Source organism: Balaenoptera musculus, chromosome 1 (assembly GCF_009873245.2).
Source record: "Balaenoptera musculus isolate JJ_BM4_2016_0621 chromosome 1, mBalMus1.pri.v3, whole genome shotgun sequence".
In the NCBI taxonomy this organism is placed as follows: domain Eukaryota; kingdom Metazoa; phylum Chordata; class Mammalia; order Artiodactyla; family Balaenopteridae; genus Balaenoptera; species Balaenoptera musculus.
The window spans coordinates 18,199,943-18,222,708 of NC_045785.1; the positions used below are offsets into that span (position 1 = coordinate 18,199,943).

Genomic DNA, 22,766 nt, shown 5'->3' on the forward strand with positions numbered 1-22,766 from the left:
GGATGAAAATTGACATTTCTTAAGCACCTGTTATATACCAGCTGTTTATCTCACTCAGTTTCAAAAGGTCCTATTGTGGGAACATGAAATTATCCCTATTTTACAGATGAAGCTGAAGCTTGAAGAAGTGAAGCCACTTTTCCAAGACCTCCACGCTTCAAAGCCCAGGCTCTTATTATCACACATGTCTCAACAACAGGCATCAACTAAATGCTGGGTGATGGACACCTGGTTGTAGACACACATTTGTGTCTGGTGCCTGACTCTGATAGACTGAGGATGATGATTCCCTAGAGAGACCCAGCTCCTTCCATCCCCTACTTTCAACACAGACAACCAATGCCAACCCCGACAAATCCCCAGGGGAACCAGGAACAGAGATGGCTTCCTTCTCGGCACAACTGCCTCTGTCCTATGCCCACTCCCAGGCTCCTCATCTAAATATGTATGATTGTGCGAGACTCTGTGATTCAGCAGGGAGAAGCTGGATTAAGGATGACAGCTCTTGCCTTGTCCCTGTCACATCCCTCTATGCCTGGAAGTTTCAGTGGATTCCAGGAGACTCCTGTACAAGGGGAGAGTTATGCAAACCAAAGGCTGGAACACGGCCACCCTAATCCTTCCTCGTCTGCAGGGAGTGCTTCCTTCTCTGAGCGACCAGCCTGGCTGACACAGCTTTGCTCACCCTCCCCTGGGGAACAGTCAGGGCTTGGGCCTTGTCACCTCTGACGCCTCTCAAGGCTTGGGCTCTCCCCAGCTGCACCCATCCTGGGCTGGGGAAGGAGGAACACCAGGACAGGGACTGGTCAAACGATGGCTGCCCCCAGTCCTGGAGAGAGGTCTGCCGCCCTAATACACTTACTCTTGACCAGCTCTGCCTCCCACGTACCCTATCACCGCCCTTCAAACCACAGTCCCGGAGTCTTACCGGCATGTTCCTTCTGGGTAGAGGCTGCCGGGCTGAAGGACAGTCCTCCGGGCTCCGGCCCCCCCGTCGATAGGAGCGAGTGCTCTCAGAGCTGGAAGACAGGGAAAGGCCAAGGTGACCCCTGCACCCAGAGAGCCCCTTAGAGTAGGGGGAAGGGCTCAGGGATAGAGCAAGGCTGGGGGCTTGGACTGGGTGGGCAGAGAGTCCACGAGGCCCCCAGGCTGGGTGCATCACAGGCCCCAGAGGCCCAGAACTGACCTCCACACTGAAAATTTCACCATATCTACTCCCCAAACTCCAAACTGAAAGGGTTTGCAAGGAAGAGAGGACTGGATCCTGGGTTGGAGGTGGGGACAGAGTAAAAACCCCACTGTGAACCTGTAGAACAAGCCACAGTTGGCACTAGGCCTTCGCTCTTCCAGCTTCAGCAGCCTGAGCCCCAGACTCCTCCCCAGCTCTCCAGGCCAGACGCAGGAGCAGGTGTGTGAAGGGGGAAGGGGTCCAATCACCCTCCACTTAAGGTCTAGCATTTCTGCATTGTTCATGGGCCTCAGCGCTGGAAGGTATCCCAGGCTTCAGGCAGGCACCGTTTAGAGGTGGCGAAGTAAATGGATGCTCAGAGAGGTCAGGAGACTTGCTGAGACTGCACAGCTGGGCTTTCACCAACCTGAACCTGACAGGGGGATACATCTCTGAAGGGGTGGTTCCAGATGTCAGGCTGGGTCGGGAGGGGCCCGGGGGCTCCCAGAGGGCCTCTTCAGAGCTGGGTAGGGTTTGGTTGGGACCCCCAGGTTCCACGGGGCTTGTGAGGCTGGAGGAGGAGGAGGCTGGACTGCTCAGGTTCTCAGGGACCCCAGCAGACTCCGAGCTCAGGCTGGGAACTTCGGAACGATCTGAAATCAGAAGTGATAAAGACCGGCTTTATCACTTACCCTGTGCTCAATTTCAAAGCAGCTTTTGGCCTCTGGAATCTATCATGGTTCTCTCCCAATTCCCCACCTCTCATCTATCTCTCCAGCACTCTCCTTCAACTCTTCCCCATCATGCTTCAGTCTCATGGTTCATGATGTTCATTCCTGATGGCCAGGGCCACACTGACTAGCACTGTTTCACTTCTGCTCACACCCTCTCCTCAATCTGGACTCTCCTGCTTGTCCCTCAGGCTCAGCTCTGATGCTGCCCCCACCAGGAAGCCTTCCTAACCCACCTACCAATCCCAGCAGGATAGGCTCCCTCCCTCTCCCGAGTTCCCAGAACAAGCCTGTTCATTCATGCAACAAATAGTTCTTGACAGCAGCCAGGCACTGTGCTAGGTGCTGGAGAAATAGTAGTCAACAAAACTTGCTTCCGTCCTTTTGGGATTTATCTTCTATGTCACACTGTGCCTTATATTATAATGAATTACATTCCAGTTTTTCTCTCTCCCACTAGACTGTGTCTCAGTAGCCCCCAAGGGACTCAAGACACAGTGGATGCTTAAAAAATGCTTCTCTCTCTTTTTATTTCAGTGAAGCATTGAGGAATTTGGAATAAGACAGACCCGGGTTGGAAGCCCACATCAGGGACTTAGCTATGGGATCTTGGGCATGTTACTGAACATCTCTCTTCCTTTACCTGTAAGGCGGAGACGATAACCCCTACCTGACGGTGACAGTGAGGATGGTATGGACTAACACAGCGCTCTGAGCTCAGTGCTCCAGCACATAGCAGGCCCTCAATGAATGGCATGAGAGCATCTTTCTGGGCAGCCAACCATACCTCCACTGGCATGTCCCGCACGCCCTTGGGCCATGGTCCGAGAAGGGTTTTTGACCGGCAAAGGTGGGGGGCAATCCTCACTCTGGATCTTAGGGGCAGCTGGTCCCAGGCTGGCGATGGTCTCGTAGGTCTTGTTGCTGATGTCCAGCCTCCCACTGGCCCAGCGGACCTGGGCTGGGGGCTTCAGCGGGCAGCGCTGCTGGGGCAAAAGTGTGGGAGGGAGGACGCCCTCGGTTCCTCCAGCTCAGCCCCGCCTCTCCCCACATCAGGTCCCATTTGGACCTGGAAGACCATCAGGTCTTCCCTTCAGCTGTCTGGAGGCCTGAGAGACGAGGGCTGGGACGCACCTTCTCTTCCTCATCCTCCTCACTGTCAGAGCCAGGCTCTGTGGAAATCCCCCAGGGGTAGTCCAGGTGCAGGGGGAAGGCGAGGGTCCCGGCACGGGCCTGCTCCAGCTGCCAAAAACAAAGCCTTGGCAGTTCAGAAGGTCAGGGGCTCAGTGGAGAGACAGAAAGGGTCAGGGGCTCCCTCTCCTTCCCTAGACCTCACCAGCTCCTCACACTCTTTGTGCTGCTTCTTCCTGGCTATGTCCAGAGCTGTCTCTCCTGCCTCGTTCACTGTGAGGGACAAAGTCAGGGGTCATGGTCAGGGTCAAAGAGGCATTATAACTTAGAGGTTAGGATGAGTCTTTGGAATCAAGATTGTCTGGGTTTGAATCCTGGCTCTGCTACTTCCTGGCTGTGTGACTTTGGACAAGTGACTTAACCTCTCTGGGCCTTAATTTTCTCATCTATAAAATGAGTATGACACTTGTAACTACTGACGAGGTTGTTATGAGGATTAAATGAGTTAATATACACAGAGCACTTGGCACATTACCAGGTACACATTAAACAGTAAATCATAGCTATTACAAGCACTATTATTCAGATTCAGTTAATGTTTATTTGTCTAGGTACTTTAAGAAAAGTTGTTTTATTTTATCCTTTCAGCAGGTCTGCTAGGTCAGTGGTATTATTCCCATTTTACAGATGAAGAAGCTGAGGTTCAAGAGATGAATGGACAAACCCCAAAGTCACAAAGGTGGTCAGAAGCAAGCCAGGATTAGAACCCAAGTCTGTGCGCAAAGTCCATGCTTGTTACCAGTGTTCTCTGTCTGGAAATAAGGCAGGAAGTCCCCCACGAGGGGTAGTCAGGAATGGGAGTCTGATGGAGGAGTTGTCGGAGCCCCACCTGTGCCAACTGAGGCTCTCCCTTTCAGCAGCAGCTTGAGGCAGTCGGGTTGGTTGTAGAGAGCAGCGCAGTGCAGGGCGCTGTTCCCGTCAGCAGCCTTGGCATCCAGGTGACCACTGTGGCGGGGTGTGGGGGGGTGGGCCAGGGAGGAAGGAAGGGAACAGACAGGTGAAGGGGTCAAAGTCAGGGGGAAAAGAGAGAGGGGAAAGGAGGGAGGAGAGGGGGAGAAGAGGAAGGCAAGGGAAGCGTGAGGAGGTGGGCAGGGAGGTTCTCACCCGTTTTGGATGATGAAATCCACCAGGGGCAGGGAGGCCTGGTTGGTGACTCTGACAGCCAAGTGCAGGGCGAGCTCTCCAGGTGCCTGAATACATGTCCACACCTCTGAGTTTACCCCAGTTCACCTGCCCCCCAATATTACCCTCTTAAACTCTTGCTGCCCCCTGACACCTCCAGATATGAAGCTTCCAGAACCCCTGAGAGAGGAAACTGAATGGGGAAACCTCATGTTTGGGAGGAGGATGAAAGGCCATCCCTTCACTGCTTCCTTCAGTGGTTCTACCTCCTCCTCCCCAGTGGAAGGTGTTTCTCAAACTTGGTTCTTGGCCTTGGACTCTTCTCTCTGCTCCTCTCTCACTGCCCCCAGAGACGTCGAATAACCTCAAGCTTTCAGTTAACACTCACGGGTAGGCTGTTCCAAATTCTTACCCCGTCTAAGTGCTACACCCACCCTGCCCACTGGAGAGCCCACAAGATATCAGGCAGACAGCTCAAAGACATGGCATCCAATTTTTGATGTCCAGTCAGTGTCAATTTATTCCTTCAAATGTCTCTGATATCCTTTCCCCCTTGGCTCACGTGATGTTTGTTACTAGAATCACCAATGCAATGGCCTTCCTTGCTCTGATCTGACCCACCCCTCCCCATTTCTAAGGCTATTCAAGGGAAAAAAAGATTCTAACATTTATCGCACATATATTATGCACCAGGCCCTTTCATATGGGACTTAATTCTCACTTCAACCCCATGGGTGCTATCATTAACCCGTTTTACAGATGAGAAAATGAGACTCAGAGTTCAGTAACTTGCTCAGGATCACACAGCTAGGAAAAGACAGAGCCAGGATTTTGGCTCAGAATTGCCTGACTTAAGTTGTGCTCTCTCCCATTTACCCCTCTGATGGGTGGGGTTTGAGCAGATGTCAGAGGTGGGGCAGGGGGGAGTAACAGCCAGCCCTGGAGGAGGACTGGGGTGTGCTAAGTGTGGCTGGGTTATAAGTGGCCCTTGGAGAGGGTTCTCACCTGCCCCTCAGGCCCCGGCAGTGGCTGTCCAAAGTCCTGCCCATTAGCGAAGGCTTCCAGTACAGACAGGAGGTCCCGGTTGCAAATGGCCATCCAGAGTCTCTGAGGCTCGGGGGTGGATCGCCGGGCAAACCTGTGTTCCACATACTTGGCCACGATATAGTCCCTGCGGGTGCTCCTGCCAAAAATAACCGCGGGACGTCAGAGCAAGGACCGTTTCTACTCAGCTGACCCTTGAAACCACCCCACATGTCCTGGACTCTTCCAGATCTGAGGCTCCCCTCTCCCCAGACTTCTCCCTGGGAGCCAGGGAAGCAGAATCCCCCGGCCAGAATCCGCCCCCAGCTGAGAATCGCCTTACATGTCACTCTCAGTTGAGGGTTTAGGGCCGCCGTGCGAGGGCAGCTGGGCCTCCATGACCTCATTGAAGCGAGTGTTTCCGATGTTCAAGGCCAACTGGGTTCGCAGGAAAGTAGTGGGGGTAAGACGCGGTGGTTAGGACAGCGCCCCCTGGAGGACTGAGCTTCCAGAGGTCCCGCCCCTCAGCCTCCCTCCTCGTCCAGGCTCGGCTCCGCCCCGCCCATCCTCTTTTTGGCTCGTCTGGGTCCTGCCCCAACTTGGCCCTGCCTCACCTTGGCCCCGCCCCATCCGACCACACAGGCTCCAGCTGAGCCCTTCGGGCCCAAGCCCCGCCTCTCATCAGACCACGCCCCGAATCCCCCTCCGGCCCCGCCCCGCCCTCACCAATAGCTCGGAGGGGCCCAGTAGGTCCAAGGTGAGGGACTGCATGCGTGAGAAGCGCACGCCCAGCTCGCGGTGGACTCCGGAACACTGGATGCAGGTGAGCACGCCCAGGTTGGTGCTGAGCCAAGTGGGGTCTGCAAAGGAACGCAGCTCGTGCCTGGAGGCGCAGGCCCCTCCCCTCCGTTTCCACCTCCCTCCTCGCCCGGCCCCACCTGCAGCCCCGCAGTCGCAGCACTGGCCATTCCCGGGCCTGCTCTTGACCTCGGCGATGAGCAGCTTGGTGAGGTCCTGGGGCTCCCCGTCCAGCCCGGCGCCCCCCCAGGGCCCCGGGCCGCCGCTGGGCTCCCCCAGAAAGGCACTACTCAAGGCTTCGTCCTTGCTGTTCTGCAGCACTGACACCCACCTGCGGAGAGTGCGGCGTGGCGTGGGGATGACGCCCGCGGTGGTGCGGTCCTGTATCGGGCCGGAGGCTGCTCCCCTAACCCCCACCCCCGGGCTAGCCGTGGGGGGCACTCACGCCTCACACTCATGTTCGTCCTCCGCCTGGAAGTGGTATGTCCTGTTGTCTGTGGGGAGAGGGGCGTTGTCTGGCTCACAGAGATCCTGCTGTCCTTGCTGCCCTGGGCCTGGGAAGCCCTCACCCCCACCGCCGGCTCCAGACGGAGGTTTTGTTCCTTGGGGCCAGGCTCTGCTAAGCTACAGTGGGCGGGTGATGACAGTGGCCAGCAGAGGGGGCAGTTTCTCAGAAGAAACCTCCAAAGTAGGACCCCAAGAAGGCCCTCTGTGTGAAGCCCAGCTTCCAGGGTCAGGCGAGGTTTCCCAGGGCACAGGACTCCCTTCAGCTCACGGGCAGAGGAGCCTCTGAACCTACGGCCACCTCCCCTCCCAGCCCCACAGTCTCCCTTCTGGTCTTCCTGCTCCCCACCTCTCCCCCTCGTCCCCCAGCCCGCACCAGCTGCCAGATTGCTGGGCCAAAGGTTCTGCTCAAATCACACCACTTCCCTGCTCCAAGGCCTCCTATGACCTCCAAACCTTTAAGAGGCGGTCCCAGGCTTCATCTCCCACTACTGCTATGGGAACCCTGCACCCTGTCTAAACTGGAAGACCCACTTTCCTACTTCCATGCCTTTCATCTCCTGAAACATCCTCCCCCAGACTCTATGTTCTGTGTCCTTCAACGCTAAACTCCGAGAAGGCTTTCCTGATTCCTCACAGCAGGGCAGGCCTTCCCTCGCTCTAATATATCTTTTTAAATTTTTATTTATTTATTTGTTTATTTATTTTTGGCCACGCCGCATGGCTTGCGGGATCTTAGTTCCCTGACCAGGGATTGAACCCAGGCCCTCGGCAGTGAGAGCGCTGAGTCCTAAACACGGGACCCGACAGGGAATTCCCCCCTCACTCTAATCTCTGATGGTGCTATATCTGCACCTCTCTTCTGGACATTCCCCATCACCTTGCAGTTCCAGGTCCCCACCTCACACCCCTGCCAGAGAGAGCTCCCTGAAGACCAGATCTAGGTCTTTCTCAGCCTGTCCTGGCGCTCATGAAAAGCCTGTCACCAAGACCCCAAAAAATGAAAACTGAACATTTTAAAGTAATAACTTTGAAAGCCAAATTACCCAAATCCATTTAAATATGCTTTACAGAAATCATACTTAATGTGGGGTGTGGGTGCATTTTAATGTTTAATGTGACATGGGGTGGAAGCCTCTAAAAAGTGTGTCCAGAGCTTAAGGAGTCTGATGCCTGCCGTAGCAACTATTTGATAAACACATGTGGAATTGGACACAGGCCCCTACTTGGAGCCTCCCAGGAGCTGACAGGTCTCTCAGAGAAGCCCTGGGCAGTTGCTGGGTAGGGGGCAGGGACTACTCACGGGTCACCAGGTCAAAGCACTTTTTCTCCTCGGGGTTTGGCCTCACTTGGCATGTCAGCAAGGTCAGCTTCACTGGTGGCCGGTTTATCTGTGCGAAGTTGGGGATGGAGGATGTACATGTTACCCTCTGGGCCTCCCAAACTCTTAGGCTTGTTTCCCAATCTGTTAAATGGGCACAATAATCGCGTTCCAGTTTATGTCTCCCCTCTCCTAGCACCTCAAGGATGTGGAGTGTGAGGCTTTGGATCCCCTCCTTCCTCCCACAGGGAGTCTCCAGTTCCCTGGATCCAGGTTTGCAACCAGTCTTAGAGGGAGGGTTTGACATCTGTCTGCTCTGAACACCAGGAGGAGAGGACCTATCATGTCCTTAGACCCCGCACCCCTCCAGGCCTCACCGTGCTGTGTGAGATGGTCAGGCAGCCGTACTTGACTCCACACTTCCTTTTCTGCCAGACTCTTCGAATTCTAGGGCCCAGAGGGATAGAAAGACAGTCACTCAAGGCTCACACCTAATTCCCCTGTATCAGTGAACAGAGTCCTGGACCAGGACTCACTTCTTCACCTCTTCCGTCCCGTGACCCCTATGCCCCTCACTCCCTGGGCTCCCTTCTGCTGGAGGGGACACAGCCCTGCCATTAGGAAGCTCCCAGTCAGACAGCCCCACTCTCTAGGAATCTTTATTCTAAAGGGGCATGTGACCTTGGCCCTCTGAGAGCTTCCAGTCTGATGGAGGAGACAGTTCCCAACCTTAGGGACCTCCTAGTCTGAGAGGAGGAACAGGTTCTTGACCACAACAGATGAATTATGGTTAAAGACAAAGCAAGATAAATATCGAGCCCTCAAAAATAAAATTAGCAAATCCATGATCAAAGCTACTTGACACTTTTCCTCTAAGAGGTAAATATTAATTGGTTTAACAAAGGTATTCTTCTCTGATAAAAACTGATTAGTAAGTAAAAAAATTAACGGATTCCCATAAAGGCCTTTGCATTTCACAGACTGATTTTTTTTTACACCAGGGAGCAGGGCACAGTCAACAGTTTCATTTCCAGGCATACTCGATATATTATAGAGATTACGGGTGAGGCCATGGAGACTGTCTAGTGCATAATAAGTGCTCAAAAATTGTTCGCTGCCACTATTCTTCTTCTTTACGTTAAGAACAACCAGCAACTTTAGCAGAAATTCACAAGCCCAGGATTCTGATGATTTTGCACTGCCAGAGTGGAGGGTCCTGGAACCCTCAGGGTCTACACAAATGATAGGAACAGTCCCTTCAGGCAGCTCACCCAACCCTATCATTTACTGGCTGGGTGGCTTTGGGCAAGTTACTTGAGCTGTCTGAGTCACTTACCCATCACTTTTCTTGTACAGAAAGCCCACCTTCTCTGTCCCAAACTGCTTGTTGCCTTGGTGCTGGTGGATGCTGTAGCCACCTCCTGAGTTCTTCCGGCTCAGAGTCTCCTGTTCCTCGGACATGCAAAGGAGACCTCAGGGCATGTGGGTGGGAAGAGCCCCAATCTGCAGGGGTCTCACTCAGGGAGACTTCTCAAGGGGACGCTATGGGCTCTTCCTTCTCTCCCTCCCTCCAGGGTGGGCCTTGGGAGTGGGCACTTGGTTGGGTATGATTCAGGGGCTGACTTCTCTGCTCTCAAGCTGCAGCGTCCCTCGGAGGGAGTCCCGGAGCTGGGTCAGCTTCTGTAGCTCCTCCTCCTGGGCTTGATGCAGCTATGGGGCAAAGGGCAGGACCCCATCACCAGCCAGCGGATGTGCCAGGTACAGAGCCCAGACCCAGAGCAGCAGGGCAGTAGCCGCCTTGCTCTCTGGACAGGAGCCAGCAATTCCACGGTCACAGATTCTCCCGGAAGGACAGGGGACTTGACCACAAGCTCAAGGGTGAGGCCCAACTTACTGCGTGTACTGAGGCCGCCAGCTTCTCAATGAAGGGGGACAGGCTCTGAGCAGCCTTCCAGCCATCTTGGAAAAAGCTAAGGGTGTGAGGCCAAACAAGGGACCAGAGAGAGAGATGAAAATGAGAGGGGAAGTGTGGGAGAAGGTGCTCTAAAGATCGCAGGGCACCTGGGGGCAATATAGTGTGACGGCCACGAGCAGGCACCCCGGAGTCAGAGTGTCTGGGTCCAGATCCCACTTCCTAGCTGTGTGATCTTAGTAAATCTGAGCCTAAGTTTTCTCATCTATAAAATGGGGATAATATCAGTAGCTGCTCACAGGGGTGTGTGTAGGGTACGTAGTGCTTGATATGTGGTGAGCATTCAATAAAGAGCAGCTGTAAAAAGCGTTACCAATGAGGTACAGACACACACGGAAGCCTCAAGGGTCTGCCAGACCCTGGGGATGGCCTTGTTCTCGGTTGCCTGAAGGGTTAAGGGGCAAGGGACCGTGGGGATGGGGGTGGGACACGGGGAGAAACCTACTTGTGCTGGGCGTGGAAGAACTTGATGAGGCTCTGCAGGAAATCAGGACCTTGCTTCATCTGGCTCTCCCTGGCTTTCAGCAGGTACTGGGGAGAGGGCAGGGAAAGGTGTGTGATGTGAGCAAAGCTGAATCCTGGGGACAAGGGGCTGCTGTCCCCAACCCAGGCTAATCCTTTTGGCCATGACTGAACCTTGGTGACATCTCAAGGGCCATCTGGCAAGGACCTGGGCTGAGACTGTGACTGGGCCCCCGGGGGGGTTCAGGGATGCAGACAGGAAGACACATCCCACCCCTCCCTCAGCCTGGGGCACCCCTTACCTCACACATGTGCAGCTGGAAGACGCGTCGCTCTCTCTGGGTGTCCTGCGCCACCTCCCCGGCACTCCCTCCTGTCACCCTGGCCCGGTCCCTCTCCTTCTCCAGCCTGGCCCTAGGCCCCAAGGAAAGAGAGGCCTGAACAACTCTCACTGTCCCCTTGCATGTCCCACCATCCCTACATGCTCCTGTCTGTACGGGCACACGAGAGTGAGGGGACCCTCCTCTGTGCAGCTGTGTGGTGGGGCTGGGGTACAACGGTCAACAGTGTGGATTCAGGGAATCTACAGGCTGGTGAGGGGGATGTCAGCCCTGTGAATCAAATCACAGCCTTGAAGAGAGCAATGGGAGAGTAAAATAGGGGATCCGACCTCATCCAGCTACTCAGGAAGTGATGCTGGAGCTGAGATCTGAAGTCAGAGGAAGCTAGGGCTGGGTGGGAGGATCAGACCACGTGACAGCCCGGAGGCAGGAGAGGTCAGGGATCACAGCAGAGGTGGAGAGGGAGGTGGTTCCAGGTGAGGTAAAGAGAGACCAGACCACGCAGGGCCTGAGTCAGACCATGTTGACGTTCTTGCTCTTTATCCCAAGAGCAATGGGAAGGAATTGATGATTTCTAGGCAGGGAGGGGATGGGCTCAGATAGGGCCAGGTGGGATTGGGGGTGACCAGTTCTGTTTTTTCTGGAAGGGATTTAGGACCATGTGGGTTAAAAGACCACAAGGTGCCTTCATTCTTCTGAGCCATGGAGCTTCCCATTTAAAGCTTAAAAAACCTTGATTCTTTTCTTTGTAGGTGAAGACAGAAAGCGCTTCCCATCCTGTAGCTAAGAGTAACCTGGGCTTTCTCCCCTAAGGATCTCAGAGTTGGTGGTTTCTCCTGTTTGTGGATGGGTGGAACTGTGTATAAATGGTTTCCTGGAAATCCCACACCCATCAGACCACCCACTCCCAGCCAGGAGAGTATTTCTAAATCTGGGGCTGGACGCATGAGACCGTGAATCCCGTGTAAAGGAGACAGCTTGTGTATAGTTTTGCTCCCAGTGGGTGCCAGCCCTGAGCAAAGAAAAGAGACGCGGGATAACCTTACATCTGCATTACTTCCCCTCTCCAAGCCCCAGTCTCCTCATCTGGAAAATGGGGACCTCTATCTGTATCCAGATGAGATAAAGTATGCAACAGACTTAGCAGACAGAAGACACTAGAGTATAATATTATAGGCCCGTTTAAGCTTCATTTTCCCATCTGTAAACTGAGGAAGCAATGGCCCAGACTGAGTTCTCAGGCCCCTTCTGGTTCTAAAGTTCTAGACCTTACTGACGTCAGACCTCTGGAATGGTGTTTATTTGCAGAATCTGTCCCTGGAGACCCAGAGAGCAGTTTCTCAACCTTGGAACTACAGACATTTTGACTAGACAGTTCTTTGCTGTGGGGGCCGTCCTGTGCACTGTAAGATGTTTAGCAGCACCCCTGGCCTCTGCCCACTAGATGCCAGTAGCATCTGCCCCATTGTGACAACCACAAATGTCTCCTGGGGGTGCAAAATCACCCCTGGGTGAAACCCACTGCTCTAGAGCAGAGTTCTGCAGGGGTTTTTGTGTGTGTGTGTGTGTGGTTTTGTTTGTTTTTAATTTTCTCAGAAGTGGTTACTCTTCATTTCCCTAAAGCTTTATGATACCCCAAGAAGGAATCTGTGGCAGGGGAGTGGAGTTAGGTGAGGACTAACCCTGTGAACGGGCCTGGGGGTCAGGGCAGATGCTTTTTTGGGATCTGAAGATGAGCAGCAGAGAGAGAAGTGATGGCCAGGCCTGAGCAACAATGAGCCTGGCAGCTTGCTAAGGAGGGCGGGAGACTGAGGGGGCAGAGCAGCTGGGAGAGGGCAAGGGCAGCTCCCGTCTACATTGTTACCATATCTGCAAAAAGTGAGAGGGACTTCCCTGGTGCTCCAGATTTAACAGACTCTGCGCTTCCACTGCAGGGAGCATGGGTTCGATCCCTGGTGGGGGAACTAAGATCCTGCATGATACGTGGCATGCCCCCCCCAAAAAATAAGTAAATAAATAGGGAGAAATGAAAAAATAAGCTAAATATTTATCAACAGGAAGTAGTTAAATAAATTATGCTACGTGCATATATAGGAATACTATGCAGCTGTTAAAAATGATGGGGGAAATCTATATATACTGGTGTGGAAAGAAGTCTGCTCCAGAGTATATGGACAAAAAGGAAGCCACAGTATAGTACAGTGGCTAGAAATGTGGATTCTGGATTTGAATGGCAGCTCCCTTGCTTACTTAACCTTATAAATCTTTCTAAGCTTCAGTTTCCCCATTTCAAATATAAGACTAATACTGCCTAGTTCTCAGATGATCTAATGCATTGGAAACATTTAGTACAGTCCCTGGTGTATGGTAAGCCCTCAGTAAATGACAGGATTATGATGATGCTAATGATACTGATGATTATAGTAATAACTTGATGATTCCCTTAGATAATTTATTTTTATTTATTTATGCATTTATTTATCTATCTACCTATGGCTGCACCATGTGGCTTGTGGGATCTTAGTTCCCCGACCAGGGATCGAACCTGGCCCCCGGCAGTGAAAGCGCTGAGTCCTAACCACTGCACCGTCAGGGAATTCCCTAGATAGTTTTTTTAGTGTAGCATACTTCCTATTTATTTATTTAATATTTTTTATGCAAGGTCTAGTGGAGGTTAAAGGACAGAAGCTACTTAGCTCAGGATGAAGATAAGCTGTGAAATATGATACATGGCCTTGTGAATTACCATAGCTCTGTCCCTCAGCCTCAGCTATGGTAATTTACAAAGATTTCCCTACAAAGTCTGAGAGTCACCTGAAATGACCTGATACACCTCAAACTAACAGCTGGGAGTGCTTTCATTCCACCGCATACAACCCCACAAAGAAAATAGCAAATCCCATTCCCTCCCTGTCCTCAAAGTATGACCAATGTTTCATAAACATTTCAAATGTTAGGAATATTTTTATTTTCTTTGAATGGAGTTGCAGCAGGAGTGAAAAGTGCTGAAAGGCTAGTTACTAAGAAGACAGAGATAACTGGAGAAGGGGACCACAGCCACAGTCTAACATTATTCAGGGGATGAGGAACAGGTACCAGTGGAGTGAGGAGGTCAGGGGGGAGGGAGATGGGGGAGGAAAGGAATCAAAACGAATCATGCACCTGCCAACCTGACACCTTGAACCACCTCTCCTATGATGCCTTTTCCAACCACCCTTCCCTCCACCCCAAAACTGCCTGCCTGTTCTGCCACCTCTGTGCTGATGCCTTCATTATAGCACTGTCACTTTGTATTTTCATTATTTTGGGACCCACCTCTCTTCTTGCTTACAAACCAGTGGGATCCACTAAGGCAGGGATTGTGGTGATATTTTTTCCCTCACTACTTACCTATGAATTGGGGATAATAGCACCTTTCCCTTCCAAGATGAATAACTGATGACAGATGTAAAGAGCTTATCACAGCAGTTGGCACAAAGGAAGCTCTTAAGTAAGTATAAGTATTAGCTGCTATTATTAATAATTATTTTTAAGTGCTAATTTTGTGCTGAGTGCTCTGCTAGGCCCTTCACACACTAAAGCAATAATCTCATGAGGCAGGAGTCATTACTCCATTTTACAGATAAGTCACTTGTCCAAGGCACACAGCTGCTAAGTACTAGAGGATTTGAACCCCAGTCAGCCTGATGCTAGAGCCTTAGGGACAGCACTGGTAATGAACACTGTGGCTCAGATTTGTTCCATCCCCCCTTCCCTGCCTGGTTCCCCCAGCTGGTGACAGTCACAGTGTCTTTTCTGATAGATCATGGTCAGGGACTATTTTCCAAAAGATGAAGCTGAGATCAGAGAAGGGAGGTAATTGCCCAAGATCCCAGGCTGGTCGGGGAAATGCTAGGAGCAGAGGTCTGGGCTTCTGCCTCTGAACCCCTTGCTGTGTTATTCTGGCCCCAGTTCTGGCTCAGAAAGATGGCCAATAAGTACGTGTTGAACTGCAGTGCCAGGTGCTGTATATGCACTGCACTTATTTCATCTCCACATCAACCCTGCAAGGTATCGTTGGCCCCATTTTTCAGATGAGGAAACATCCCTGAAAATGGAACAGCCTAGATAACTGTGTCCCCTGCACAGGGCCTGGGATGCCTTTCTTAGCAGCCCCAGGTGGAGAGGGGAGCCCCATATATAAACAACCAGGGGGTGAGGATCCCGGTGGTATTCAACAGATGCTATCAGGGCCCTTGGGCCCTTGCAGTTGCTGCCCAGACTGGTTTGGTAAGAATGAGGTGGAATTACACAGCAACTCATGGCTCGCTAATATCTAGCTATACCTGGAGCCCTCATAAAACGAATGTACACAGACACCTGTGCCAGGACATGTAGCTCGACCTATGTTATAGAAGCAGGAGCCAGGAGACCACTGGAAGAAGAAGGCCAGACTCAGAAGTCCTGGGTTCTAGCCCAGGCCCTATCGATAACTCACTGCGTAACCTCAGACAAGCCCCTTTCCCCATCATTACACACAGTCTTTTCTTTAAACGAAACCTTATAGGCAAGATCAATATATCAATCTGGTAAAAGCAGAGCTACTTGGGGAAGGTCAGCAAGGTAGGGCTTATTCTTTCTATTTAGTACATGATGCCCTGAAAGGCTAAAAGGCTAAGGGCTTAGTCAAGGTCACTCAGGAAGATGAAGACCATGTGATTACACATCAAATCATAAAGAGAAAGATCACCTGCCTGCGTGGCCACACCCCCTCCCTGGGCCTCTGATGAGAACAGATGGCCACGCTCATCACAGCTCCCACACCCTTCACCACAAGATCTACACCCACAGCGGGAGTGTGGATGGAGATCCTCGTTGGGGGGGAGGAGGAGTTTCGGCCTCCTTCAGACTCAGGGAGGTCCCCGTGGTGCTGGGAGCCTGAGGAACAATAAAGCTCCAGGATCTACTTCTTGGAAGGATTTTACAGAAATAATTATGGGTGGGAGCAAGGATTTAGTTCCAAGGATGCTTCCCCAACAACAGGGGCAGATTAAATACATTGTGGATTATGCATATGTTGACACACAGTGCACCCATTTAAGTGACGTTGTATAAAAATATGTAATGATGTAGAAAGATGGTCACAATGTATTTTTAAGCAAAAAAACTCCAGTATGATTATTATGATCTCGGTTTTGTAAAAATATTTCTTTATATATAGAAAAATGACTAGAAAGATGTTAATACTTTAGGCTTGGAAATGAAGGATCTTCTTCCTGGTTTTTTGTAGTTTCCCCTCCCCCCGCTTCCCCCTCCCAACCCCGGCCTCAACATGCCGCTTGTGGGATCTTAGTTCTCTGATCAGGGATTGAACCTGGGCCACGGCAGGGAAAGCACCGCGTCCTAACCACTGGACCACCAGGGAACTCTCCCCCACCCTCCACTTTTTTAAAATGATGAAATTACAGTGCTACACACACTATGTAAAAAAATTCTAACAACAGAGAAGTACTAGAACCTACTAGTAGTACTAGTATTCCCCCACATGACCCTCATCTTCTCCTAGAGATAATTAAAAATGTTTCCTCTTCTACTTCTCCATATTTTCTAAGTTATTCATAATGAACACATTGCTTTTGCAAAATGCAAGAGAAGCCAAAATTTTACAAAGAAGAGCAAACGGTGCCCTGAGGTACAGTGGGCCCAGCTGGGTCCTGGCTGAGGGCTGGGGCCAGGACCTGGACAGAGTTTGGCAGGCAGAACCCGAGGAGTCCCTGCTCAGGGGCAGTTGGTTACTGGGTACCTGGGACTCCTTCTGTCTCCCTAATGTCCCAGTAGCTAGTGAGAAATCTGGAGTATTGTGTGTTGCACACAAGAGGCCCGGGTATGGCCTTTCGTCCTTTATGTCCAGCTAAATGTTTATAGATACTGCCTGGTGCTGCAGAAACAGGATCAACGAACGTGAATCCCAGCTCTGCCTCTGCCTAGCTGTATGGTCTCGGGCAAGTAACTTAACCACTCTGAACCTCTAATTCCTCCTCTGATAATTGGGATACTACTATCTCCTTCACAGGGCTGGGTGAGCGTGAGGATGGATGTCTGGCACATGGAGGTGTTGAGTAAATGGATGCTCCTTTCCATCTCTCTGCCCATGTCTGGCACCACTGAGCAGATGGGTCTCTGAAAGCAGCATCTTGGGGTCCCTTCACAATAGCTCCCCTTTAGTCATCTCGTGGTCCAGCCCCCAGACTCCCGTCAGGCCTGGGCATAAACCAGCCCCCATAAACATTTCTAGAGAGCGAGGTGCCATGCGCTTCTGGGTGACGTGCCCTGGCAGCACTTAGGTTCTTCCCCATATCCAGCCTCCCGCTGCAACAGAAACATTGCTCTCCTGGACAAACCACCCTGGCCGCAGGCCACTTACATTTTGGCTTCGTAGTCCTTCCATGCCTTCTCCAGTTGCTTTTTGGAATCCTGTAGTTCAGAAAGAACAATTTGCCCAAAGGGGCTCTTGGGGTCTGGAATCTACAGTACACTTTGCTACCATGAGGGGGACCCTGCACTTGCATGCTCCCCTGTGCCGCTCAGAGCCACAATCCAACCACCCCCTGCCCACATAGCCCTGACTGCAAACCTGACCCCCCAAAATAGACCCAACCAACCCCATTTCTCAGAGCTGAGCCCCTTCTCCCAACTGACCTCTTCCCGCAGTTGCCAGTAATCCGTCTGAATTGGTAGGCTCAGGCCTAGGGTATTGGGGAGATTTTGGGGGGTCTGCCCTGAGTCCCCTCCCTTAGAAGATGGAGATCACCATGAGGAAAAGGATGGAGGATAAAGATCAGAATCCTCCCCTAACTTTACCCCACTGTTTTCTCCTGCCTGGTACTTGCTCACCCTTTCAACAGGAAGGTACAGGTGGAGGGACACATGCACAGAGAGGCTAAGAAGTCTACCCGAGGCCACACAGCAAGCCGGAGAGACCTGGCTGATCCCTGGCCTAGTTTGCCTGGGCCTCATCCAGCAGGCTGCTCACACCCTTCAGAACAGCCCCCCTCCCCCCACCCCCAAACTTCCAAGGTGCCCCAGTCTACCAGGAGAAAAAGCTGCTGGTCTGGTTTGGGTGGTTCCTGGGGCAAGGAGGAAAGCCTCTGCGGGGAGAACCTCTCAGGGGCCTTCTGGGGCAGACTTCCCAGGGAGATTATTCTGTTACTCTCTTTGAGTTCTACTTTGCCTCGAGCCAGGAGCTGCCTGCTGCAGAGAGAGCAGCCAAGCATGGGAGTCAGGAGGCCTGACTCTCACACTGGCTCCTCCGCTGACCAGCTGTGTAAACTGTAAGCAGGTACCAAACTCCCTGAGCCTCAGTTTCCTCAACTGCAAAATGGGGATAACAGCACCTACAGAACCCCCCACATTGGGTTGCTGTAAAGGGCCCTGGCAGACAGTAAGTCAGCCATCCTAGGCTCACCCCAGGGCCAGGTCCTCCTGTCATCCTGAGGGTCAGTAATATGGGGTCAGCACACCCACTGTGACAGCCTCGCTTGGCCTCCGTCCTCAGCCCAGCCTTGCCTCCCCTATGGTCTCCTGCCCACCCCTGTCTTGCTCCATCCCACCACCTCTGCACTCCCCCTGCTGCCCACATGGAAACTCACCTGTCGCCCGTCCCTCAGCTGCCCCTTCAACAGACTGTCCAGGGGGAAAGAGACAATGTTGTTCAGGTTCTGAACCTGGAAAAAGCAGAGACCCCCATACCCCACCTTGGGTGACCGTCCATCCAGCCCCAAGGGGCTCAGGGTACGGTGAAGCATCGCAAGGCCAAGGACAGCACTGGGGTAAAGGAGGCAGGGGAGAGAAAGACAAGAAGGTGAAGGAGTACAAGGGGTGGCGGGGTCGGCCTCCTGTGAAAGCTCTTCCCCTCCCCTGACTAATCCGCCTTATCACCTCACTGCTCAATCCACGGCATCCATGGTCAGCCTGTCTTTGTCCTTTGCCAGAGGGACACCCTCACCTCTCCTCTCGGACCCTCTGAGGTCCACCTGTAGCACCCATCTGTTGTTTCTGTCTGGCTAGTTCCTCCACTCCCCTTATAATGTGGGGAACCCATTCCCTATGGTCACATGGGGTGAACACAGGAGTCAGAGCTGACCAGAGTGCCCCACCCTCTGGCTACTGTGATTGGATCAGAAACAGGCATGTGACCCAAGCCAGCCAATCAGAATACTTCCTGGGACTTTTCTGCCAAAGTCACGGAAGAAAGATTGTCTTTTTTATGTAAGGTGTGAATCTGGGCCTGCCCACTGAGCAGAGACAGAGAGAAACTCTTTAAGAGAAAGAAAAGGAGCCTAAGACCAGCTGCATACCTGGACTTCCCATTACAGGGGCCAGTGAATTGTCTTTTTAAAAATTAACCTAGGGAATTCCCTGGTGGTCCAATGGTTAGGACTCGGTGCTTTCACTGCTGGGGCTGGGTGGGCCCAGGTTCAATCACTAGTCGGGGAACTAAGATCCCACAAGTTATGTGGCGTGGCAAAAAAAAAAAAAAAAGATTGAAAGAGAGAAAAAGACATAAAAAAAAATTAACCTAGTTTGAGTTGAATTTCTGTCATTTGGCAACTCAAACAGCCTATCTAATATTTCAGCCCACCTTTCAAGGTACAGCTCTGGCCTCCCCTCCTCCAGGAAGCCTTCCTGACTACTTCCTCCTGTGGCCTATCCTGATCTCCCCTTTCTGAGCCATGGCAGCCTAGGCCTCTGACCCAAGCTGCTGGTCCTTGAGTTTGTGCCACACTGCTGGTCTTGCTTGGTGTCATTTCACATCTCAGTTCCTCGACTAGGCTGTGGCTCTCCGAGGCAGTCTGACTCTTCCCTGTGTCACCAGCCCCTGGTACATCGCCCACCACTGAGAAGACCCTCAGCAAACACTAGTTTGACTGAAACAAGGGGAGGAGAGGTAAAGACAAAAGACGTCACTGATTCAGTTGAACCCAAACACTGTTAAAGGCCTCTACATGCAGGACACGGTGCGAGGCAGTGCTACGCAAAGAGACAAAATGATGACAGACGGCAATATTAGCTAATGTTAACTGAGCGCTACCCCGGAGCAGGCACTTAACTTGCGAAATCCTCATCACCACTCTGTGAGGTGGGGACCATTGTTATCCCCATTTTACAGATGAGGCTTGAGCAGACTGAGGGACTTGCCCAGGGTCATACACCTAGTGAGCAGCAAAGCAGGGATTCAAGGCCTGAGTCTAAGCCTGAGGTGTGGGTGCTTGATCACTAAGCAAACTGCCTCGTAGAGATGATGTGGTCCCCGCCAGCCAGGAAGAGCCCTGGGTGGAGCTTGAGCCACGAAAGCTGGGCCAAAAGCTATGGAGCCTAGAGGGAGAAGGGAGAGAGGCTTTCCTGGGAGGTGGTACAGCCAGGCTTGTGCTCGGATGCTGGGTTCAAATCAGCTGTGTGACCTCGGGCAAGGTGCTTAACCTCATGTCTTAGCTTCCTAGCCTGTACAGGGGGGACAATAGTAAAAACAACCCCACAGAGCTGTGCTCCAGGATGAAATGTTAACACACGTGAAGTACTGAGAACCATGCCTGCACCAGGAAAGAGCTCATGTCTTGGGGTAGCCTTGAGGCGGGGACTTGGCGGACGGGGAGGAGGCCATCTCAGGAAGGAACCTGAGGCCACTGGGCTACGTGCAGGAGCTGAGAGGCTTGCTGAGGCAAGGCACGTTCTTGCCTTTGAGGACAAAGCAGGTATGGTTGGGAAAGCAGAGGACAAAGAGGGTGAAGGAGAGGCAGTGGTGCAAAGACAGGAACCTGAGCCTGCCCTCCCTTGAGTGGGGCTCCTCCCCACTGTGAGACCCTCTTTGCTCCTGGGTGCTCACCACAGAGGAGAAGGAGGAGGGCAGGGAGGGAGGGAGAGAGGGGAGAGGAGACGCCGGCCGGAAGGAAGTCAGAGAGGAAGAAGAATGCAAATAGGAGGTCAGAACTGGAAAGGGGGACTTCCCTGGTGGTCCAGTGGGTAAGACTCTGCACTCCCAATGCAGGGGGCCCGGGTTCAATCCCTGGTCAGGGAACTACATCCCACACGCACGCCACAACTAAGAAGTCCGCATGCTGCAACTAAAGATCCTGCATGCTGCAACTAAGACCCGGCGCAGCCAAAATAAATAAATAAATATTTAAAAAAAAAAAAAAAAAAAAGAACTGGAAAGGAACCTCGGGTCATGGGTCAGAGGTCAAGGGAGACTAGATGTCAAGGGAAACCTGGAAGAAGGGTGGAAACCAACCCTTTCCCAGTCGGGTTTTTAAGTCACTGATTAGATTTGCCTTGAGCCTGGGCTGAGGCTGAGTGAAAGAGGAGCAGGTCCTCACCAGGTTCTTGAAGAGCGCGGCCACCTCGCGGGTGAACACGGCCAAGTTCAGGAAGCCGGTGGACAGCTCGTGACTGTTTTGAGACAGGTGGCTGTTGCCCAAGGACTCCACGGCCTCTCGGTACTGCTCCTCGTTCTCCACGTGCCCTGTGGAGCAGGGAGGCGCAGAGTTAGTTCCAGGCTGGAGCTGGGGAAAGGGCTGCCTCGCCAGGCTGGCACCAAGCAGGCTCACTCACCGAGGCCGGAGCTATGGACCGCCCGCACAGCCTTCTTTATTCTCTGTAGGATGGCCTGGTCTCCTTCCAGCATCTGGAAGCAAATGTGGACAGAGGTTCAGGGATGCTCAGCCGGGAAGGGTGCCTGACTCTGCGATCCCACCCTCCAAACACACCCATAGTTCCCTCCCTAGGGTCCCCCTGCACCCCGACGAAACATAAACAGACCACCCTCCCCCACCCAGACCACGTGGGAAGCCACAGATCAGTCACACCACACCAGGAAGGCCAGGCTTTTCTCCTCATGCGGGACAAGAAACACAGCAATTCCAAGGCACGTGGCATAGTGGGGTATGCCAGGCCGGGGTTTGAATCTCGGCTCTGGCACTAACTAGTGTGTCAACCTAGATAAATCTGTTTGCCTCTCTGAGCCTAGGGTGCCTCGTCTGCAAAATGAGGATGACACTACAGAGTTGCTGAGAGAATGATTTGACGATACATACACGACGCTTAGCAAAATACCAGAGGAAAACATGGACGTCTCTATATTCTCGAAAGACTCAGATGGGGAAAGACTTGTTCCCCAAACCCCAGGCTCAGTAAGCAGCCACGTGAGGATAAGGAGGAAGAGGCTGGGACACCATCAGTGGGCAGTGAGATGAGGAGGGTAGAGGTGGACACTCAGCCCCCCCTGGAGAGAACTGCTGGGACGATATCAGGCAACCCCAAATTCCAGGGGTTGCAAAACAAACAGCAGACTGTGGGGAAGCCAGAAGATGTGACAGCATCACGTGCAGGAGTCACATACCCCAGGCGGCTCAGCCCGGATGGAAACCTCCCAGACACACTCCTCTTTCAGTGGGGTATAGAAGCTGCCAACCTCATGAAATCCTCATGAAATGCATAGTTAAGTGGGAAATTATAGAATTAGGGCTGCAAAGGGCCCAAAGAGCCACAGATGAGGAAACTGAGGCCAAGAGAGGGGAGGGTCTTGCCTAGAGTCAAATAGTGGGGAAGCAGCAGAGCTGGGCTTCCGGGGGTGCCCTAATACAGCGCTCCATCCACACACGATGGCTGCACCCTGACCCCAGCCCCCCCCTATTTTGTCCAGTGACGATAATGGGATCAAAATTTGATCGCCAAAGAGTTACTTCAATGTGGCAAGAGTTAGCAAACATTTGGAATGGTATCTGCAAAGATTCTAAACCAAACTCACAGGAGGACAAGCACAAGGCAGTCCTTGGAGGCAATGCGGAGTGTTTTCAGACGCCTTGGGCACACGGGAAGCCTCTGGAGGGAGAGGGGTCTGGTTTTGAAGCCCAGCTCCACTGCCCAGATGCTGTGTGACTTTGGGCAAGTTGCCTATTCTTTCTGAGCTCCCTGATTAGCTATCTGTAAAATGAGGGAAATAGCGCCTACCTCTCAGGGTTATTATGAGGACTGTATGTATGAGATGATGCACATAAAGGGTTTAGTTTGGTGCTGAGCACAGAGTGTGTCCTAAATGAACAGTACCTCTGATTGTCAGCAGTTGCTCCTGATGCTAAAAAGTACCCATCAAATTCTG

At 52.4% G+C, this 22,766-nt stretch overlaps 1 protein-coding gene and 1 non-coding gene across 9 annotated transcripts in view; one reads left to right on the forward strand and one right to left on the reverse strand.

Annotated features, from left to right (window-relative positions):
- The window catches only part of ASAP3 (ArfGAP with SH3 domain, ankyrin repeat and PH domain 3), a 47,451-nt gene that overhangs the window by 1,372 nt on the left and 23,313 nt on the right, over nt 1-22,766 (reverse strand). Inside the window, exons 2-25 of one of the 8 annotated variants that reach the window (XM_036849576.1) lie at nt 21,221-21,293; nt 20,986-21,131; nt 18,262-18,336; nt 17,312-17,404; nt 17,037-17,086; nt 10,595-10,706; nt 10,276-10,361; nt 9,753-9,828; nt 9,482-9,568; nt 9,195-9,304; nt 8,236-8,305; nt 7,841-7,928; nt 6,479-6,527; nt 6,174-6,364; nt 5,962-6,095; nt 5,579-5,673; nt 5,218-5,395; nt 4,195-4,280; nt 3,920-4,035; nt 3,236-3,303; nt 3,034-3,141; nt 2,768-2,885; nt 1,596-1,821; nt 929-1,019 (exon numbers count right to left, since the gene is read on the reverse strand). In XM_036849576.1, coding sequence (XP_036705471.1) covers nt 929-1,019; nt 1,596-1,821; nt 2,768-2,885; nt 3,034-3,141; nt 3,236-3,303; nt 3,920-4,035; nt 4,195-4,280; nt 5,218-5,395; nt 5,579-5,673; nt 5,962-6,095; nt 6,174-6,364; nt 6,479-6,527; nt 7,841-7,928; nt 8,236-8,305; nt 9,195-9,304; nt 9,482-9,568; nt 9,753-9,828; nt 10,276-10,361; nt 10,595-10,706; nt 17,037-17,086; nt 17,312-17,404; nt 18,262-18,336; nt 20,986-21,131; nt 21,221-21,293 — 2,526 coding nt within the window. Of the gene's footprint in view, nt 1-928; nt 1,020-1,595; nt 1,822-2,686; nt 2,886-3,033; nt 3,142-3,235; nt 3,304-3,919; nt 4,036-4,194; nt 4,281-5,217; nt 5,396-5,578; nt 5,674-5,961; nt 6,096-6,173; nt 6,365-6,478; nt 6,528-7,840; nt 7,929-8,235; nt 8,306-9,194; nt 9,305-9,481; nt 9,569-9,752; nt 9,829-10,275; nt 10,362-10,594; nt 10,707-17,036; nt 17,087-17,311; nt 17,405-18,261; nt 18,337-20,985; nt 21,132-21,220; nt 21,294-22,766 lie in introns of all 8 variants that reach the window. The other 7 variants (XM_036849583.1, XM_036849558.1, XM_036849567.1 and 4 more) reach the window with 7 other exon arrangements.
- Nucleotides 20,615-20,687, forward strand: TRNAG-CCC. The gene has a single exon. It is a non-coding gene; the product is annotated as a tRNA-Gly (tRNA).